This window comes from Convolutriloba macropyga, chromosome 9 (assembly GCF_964194025.1).
Source record: "Convolutriloba macropyga chromosome 9, txConMacr16.3, whole genome shotgun sequence".
Lineage (NCBI taxonomy): Eukaryota > Metazoa > Xenacoelomorpha > Acoela > Convolutidae > Convolutriloba > Convolutriloba macropyga.
In genome coordinates this window covers 57,776,094-57,782,078 of record NC_134476.1, presented here as the reverse complement: position 1 = coordinate 57,782,078, position 5,985 = coordinate 57,776,094, and the positions used below count along the sequence as shown (strand labels likewise).

Here is a 5,985-nt window from a genome sequence, read left to right as displayed (position 1 = left end):
GCCTTCTGAATGAATTTCTTGACATAACAAAAAATTCGAACCAGTTTTCCAAACGAGGATGTTCGATGAATTAGCTGAACTATTGAGTTGTTCTCCTGAGTAACAACCATTGTTGTTTGCTTCAGTGTTTCTCCTTGCACTTCGTTGTTCACTGCATGCTGATGTTCTTCAATTGATTCCGACTTCGGCCAATAATCTTCGCTTTTTTCTAGCCAGCTGGGTCCATTCCACCAAAGGCTGTGTTTGGCTAGGTTTGCGGCTGAGATTCCTCGTGATGCGCAATCGGCAGGATTCTCCTCTGTCGGCACGAAATTCCAATTGCTGGATGGAATGAGGTTCTGAATTTTTGCAACACGGTTGGCAACGAATGTCTTCCACTTTCTTGGAAAGTCTTGCAGCCAAGCCAGTGTTACCGTTGAATCTGTCCAAGCGTACACTTTTGGTGTCGGGAAACGTTGATCGTTCAAAGATGATGATATCGCTTCCACCAAATTTGCTCCAAGAAGTGCTGCACAAAGTTCCAACCGGGGAACGCACAAACTCCTTATTGGTGCAACTCTGGTCTTTGCTGTCAACATCTTTGTGCGAACTGTTCCGTCGAAAGATTGTCGTATATACACAACTGCGGCGTAGGCTGTAGTTGATGCATCACAGAAGACATGAAGTTCAATGTCCGATGATGCTGGCGAGATTGAAACTACCTTTCTGGGCAGTGTAATAGTTTCCAATTCCTTCAGTTGAACTCTGAGTCGGCTGTACTGTTGCTGAAGGCATTTCGACAAAGCTTCGTCCCATCCAAGTCGGTCCATCCAAAGCAGTTGAACAAAAGATTTGAACTGAATTGTTGTAGGCGAAAGCCATCCCAACGGATCAAAGAGCCGTGTAACTTCTGACAGTATTTCGCGTTTTGCAGATGGGTGTCTTTTCGTCTAGTTTTGCTATGAAACTGAAGTGGTCTGGATTTGGGTTCCACTTGACGCCTAAAGTTTTTATACTGTAGTCGTCGCTTTTAATCGTCATCTCGTCGGTAGTTTCTCGAAAGTTTGCAGGTAGCCTTTCAACAAGTTCTGGGTTACTTGAAGTCCACTTGCGAATCTCAAACCCTGCCTTTGAAAGAACTGCTATGATTGAGTCCTGCAGTTTCATTGCGCTTTCCAGATCGGTGCTCCTGTCAACAGGTCGTCGACGTACATGTCTGTTGTGATTCCTAGCTGTACATTTTTGTCCGTAACATCTTCCGCTAAAACTTGTAATGGGCGAATAGAATGGAACGCTGATGATGCTATTCCGTACGTGACGCGTGTCATCCTAAATGTTTTTATATCTGTTGAGTTCGGTTCCTTCCAAAGTAGTCGATGATAGTCCTTATCTTCGGTATCCAGTTGCACTTGTCTGTACATTTTTGCAATGTCTGCTGAAAGGGCTACAGGATACATACGGAAACGGATCAGGATGCTGAATAGATCTTTCTGGATCTTGGGTCCCACCATCAGTCTATCGTTCAAAGAAATTCCACTGGTAGTCTTTGCTGAACCATCAAAGACTACACGCAGCTTCGTAGTTGTACTTGAGTCCTTGAACACACAGTGATGGCTGAGATAATAGCTTTTCTCTATTGGCAGTAGCATCTCCTTTGCTGGTACTTCTTCCATGTGTCCTAGTTTAATGAACTCATTGATGAACTCGTTGTATCTTCTGTACAGATCAGGCTGTTTTTGAAGTCTATGAAGGAGACTTCTAAGTCTTCGTTGTGCTTGCTGCTGAGAATCCCCCAGTTCTCCAATTTCGTTCTTAAACGGCAGTTTTACGATGAACCTTCCTTCAGGGCTTCTTCGTGTGGTTGACTTGAAGTGTTCTTCACATCTTCTTTCTTCGTCGGTCAGATGTTTAGTTGCAGGCACTTCCTCGATTTCCCAAAAACGCTGCAAACTGTCTTCAAATGATGACACAAAGTAGGTTTGCAAACTGGAAGAATTGGAAGTTTGCACGTTTTCGCGTCCAATTACTAACCAACCGAATACTGAGAGCCGATAAGTAACGGGGATGTTTGGCTCTTTCAGTCTGTTGTTCCCAACCATGAAGTCCTCGTAGTGTCCAGCTCCAATGATTAGATCAACTTGGGCGGGCTTGTTAAAGTCGGGATCAGCCAACTGTAGTTCCTTTACTGTCTCCCAATTGTCTGTGTTGATATACCGAGAAGGTAAATCGTTTGTCATTTTCGTTAAAACTGACGCGTCAATGATAATTGGTGCTTTGTTTTTTGGTTGAAGGCAAAGGTCAACAAATCCGCGATTAGTTGAGACTTCATTTCCTCCGAGTCCAAAAACACGAGTATTGTTCCTCTTTCTCTTTAGCTGAAGTCTTTGTACTGCAGCTTCAGTTACAAGATTATTCTGAGATGCAGAGTCCAGAATTGCTCGCAGATATACTATTTCTCCTTGAACATTAACAGGAACAATTGCTGTCTGAAGAAAAATTTCCTGTGTCTTGTCTTCATGAGTGAGGGCTGCTGTTATCTTTTGATCGATAGTTATTTGTTCTGCATTACTGCTGGATGCTGCAGATGAAACCTTCTCCTGATCTCTTGCGTTGGCTTTGCGGCTGTTTCCCAACGAGTTTTTCAATTGATTGACTTGATGCGCATCTTCTCGATGCAACAACGTGTGATGCTTTCGTCCACATTGGCGGCACGAAGAACCATCGCAACTCTCTGCTCGGTGTCCTGGTCTTAGACAATTGAAACAAAGTCCTTTGACTTTGATCAGCTGGGCTCGCTCCTTGACACCTAAACCTTTGAACTTACCACATTTGAAAAGTCTGTGTTCCTCTTCACAACATTCGCATTGCTGATTCGTTGTCGTAACATGAGTGTGAAGTTGTCTCTGTGGCTGATTTTGTTGCGTATGCGATCGTTTTTCGGTATTTGATGAACTGTTGCTTGGTGCTGCTGACTCCAACGCTTGAACACGTTCCTCCAGGAATGTCTTTAGTTCCTGATAGGTCTGTAGTTCTTTCCCCTTTGAAGAAAGCTCCTAGAACTTTCGTGTTTCGGTGGGCAGTTTTTCTGCAATCAAGTAGACAAAAAAAGGGTCCTGATGCGCAACTGGTTGTCCCATGTTACGAAGAGAAAGTCTGTGCTCCTCCATTGTGTCGACAAGTTTTCGTAATTCCCGTGTGTTTTCGTGTGAAACTGGTCGATATGAGACATTTCCATGGATGTGGGCTCGAAGTATCAATCTCCTGTTGTCGTATCGGTTCTGCAAAATTTCCATTGCAACATCGAAGTTGTCGTCGGTGACTGTGATTGAAGTTAACATCTTCGAAGCTTCTCCCTTCACTGCTGACTTCAGGTACTGTAATCTCAAACTGTTTGTCAACTGATCGTTATCTATTACTGCTCCCTTGAAGCGATCATAAAAGGAGATCCAGTCCAAGTAGTTTCCGGAAAAACTGGGCAAGTCGAGCTTTGGTAGATTGATGTTCTGTATATTCCTCGAAATCGTGGTGCTTCCGGCTGCAAATGAGCTCTCTTGTGACGAGTGTCTTGTCTTTCGCTGAACAAACCGATGAACATAGTCGATGTTTTGGCATATCTTGTCATCATACTCCTCTGTCTCAACAATTTCATCGTCCAAGTTGTCAGGATCATCAAAAAGAGACTGAATCTTTTGGTTCTGCTCAGATAGGAAGGCTTGCTTCTTCTTCAATAGTTCAACTATCTGCTGCAGTCGAATAAGGTCGTCTTCATTGATAAGTGTGAACGGTTTGTTCATTATGCCGTCTGCTTCATTGTAGAGTTTCGTTGCAACTCCTCTGTGAGCCCCACGCGACTTTCGAAGAAGTTCTAGATTTTCTGGCATGTTTCTGATATGCTGTTGTCTCACTGTTCCTTGCTTTTTTCTTGCTTTATTCTTTGTCTTTATCTGTTGTTGTAAATCTTTTGTGGCTAAAAGCTCAGAAACAAGTTAAAACAGCGTGAAAGTTGTAAATATAGGGTTGTATCTATCCCCCCCGCAAAAGTGCGGCCAATTTTTACGCGCGAACTTAGTCTTAGTACTTCAGGGGGCAAAGTAAGCTAACAAAAACCGTGTTCTCGATGAGAACTAGAGAGAGAGATTGACTTCCCCTGAAGTTTTTCAAAAAAAAGTATGCAGAATCTTGAGTATACAGTTACCCCACTAGATATCCTCTACCGGGTCTCTTGGTTAGGTTAATCAACCTAGTTATACAAGTTAATCAACTTGAATAACATGTGGGGGAATGATGGTATCTAGTGGGGGGTCCGCTTTTCAATTTCCCTTTAAGTTTCCCCTTTTAAGGTTATCAACAAATTTTTGAGAGAGTGAATGCTTTGGGTGCATAATGCTTCGACTATTTTATCCTTAACCTATTTTTCGGCGGACCATTAAATGTTGCGTTGCAACACTTATTTTTGTTGATTAGACTTGCTTTAAACGCTTTAAAGACTTAAATGCTTTATGCTTAAGAAGAACTCAAGCTCAAAAGGAAACAAGTGTTGTTGATAAAATCAGATGAAATTATGATTTCTTAGTTCAAATCACGTGGTAATTTATTGTTGCGTTTGTTGAAGAAGTCATCTTGAATTGAAGTTTAAAAGCTCTCGCAATATGAAGGTCAAAAGGTTGTTAACCACAACAGGCGTCCTTTCCAAAATGCCGCCGAACAAAGTTTTTATAAAACCTCCCCCACCACCTGTCCCCACTGCATTTTAACAGTAGTTTAATTTCAAAAAAATAATTTCAAAGAATTGAATGTAAAACTGATGTTCAAAAAGTTAATTGAAAACTTTTTTCTCCGTGACATCGTCTCGTCCTTATTCAGAATACAGGACCCCTTTACCTATCTACCCTTCCCTTCTCTCAGCCTATGTACCCTCACATAGCTCAACCATACTGGAGCCTAACCCCACCCCAAAGCTACGGTATCCTCCACCGACTTAATCGCCCTCCCCACGCAACCAAGCCTATCTATCTCTCACCTAACGACACCCGTCCTTATTCCCCCACCAGGACCTTCAACCCCCCATCAACAGCGTTCCCATCAACCCCCACCTACCAAAACCCCTAAATTAAAAGCTGTGTCTGAAATTTTTAACGAAATTCCAATTCTATATTTTTATTTGCCAGTTAATTTTCCCGTCTTTTATTTATACTTTGGGATCTTTTCCGTTTGTGCCCCCCAGCTTAGTGGGTGCATATTATTTGCAACCCCCAGAAGCACGTGCAATATTTTTACATAATGATTTACTATGTAATGACACGTGCTCTATCACTGGGGGGAGCATAACGTACTGGGGGGGGGGGGCACAAACGGAAAAGATCCATACTCTGATATATCAGATTTGGGTACGACTAGTTAGGATGATTTCGTACGACTCTTTGGATATTTTTGGATAGTATACCGACTATTTGTTATGAGATTTTGAGTATTTCCCGTTATAGAGCCCCCTGAAATTATAGCCCCCCATCAGGGTATATTTACTATGATTGGGGGGCTTTTGGTTATCTGACCACTAAGATGGGGGGATAATGAGAAAGACCCGAGATCTTTTGTACTACGCACTTTTCGCCTGATAGCTTTCCATATGACGCTTTTGAGGGGTAAGTTGTGTGATTCAAGCCAGTGATCGATAGATCAATCCATTGCCTCTGTGAAGTAAGTGTGAGGATGAGAGCTCATTTAACCATAACTTGACCGCAGCTTGACCAATATTGGCTACTTTTACGGCAACAAGTTTGAGTTTCAGTTGCTCTTAAGTTTTGCAAAAAATTGTTCTCAGTCCAAAGAAGAGCATTTATACTTGCAAAAATGAAATGCGGAGAATAATAGAAACAGACAGCTAAGAACATGAGAACAATTTACGTGTTAATGCATCTGAATTAGTTGTTTTTAAACTAATTTGCAGTATAAGTCGCACTCTTTTTTAAAAAGTTTCTCATCAATTAAAGAGCCAATGATTTTGAA

General features: G+C 42.0%; 1 protein-coding gene across 1 annotated transcript; it reads right to left on the bottom strand.

Annotated features, from left to right (window-relative positions):
* Nucleotides 1-1,142: 1,142 nt before the first annotated feature.
* LOC142346278 (uncharacterized) lies at nucleotides 1,143-3,860 on the bottom strand. The gene is made up of 2 exons (XM_075398792.1): nucleotides 3,122-3,860; nucleotides 1,143-2,959 (listed from the first exon to the last, which is right to left on the bottom strand). The coding sequence occupies exons 1-2, from the start codon at nucleotides 3,858-3,860 to the stop codon at nucleotides 1,143-1,145; spliced, it is 2,556 nt and encodes an 851-aa protein (XP_075254907.1).
* Nucleotides 3,861-5,985: the final 2,125 nt, after the last annotated feature.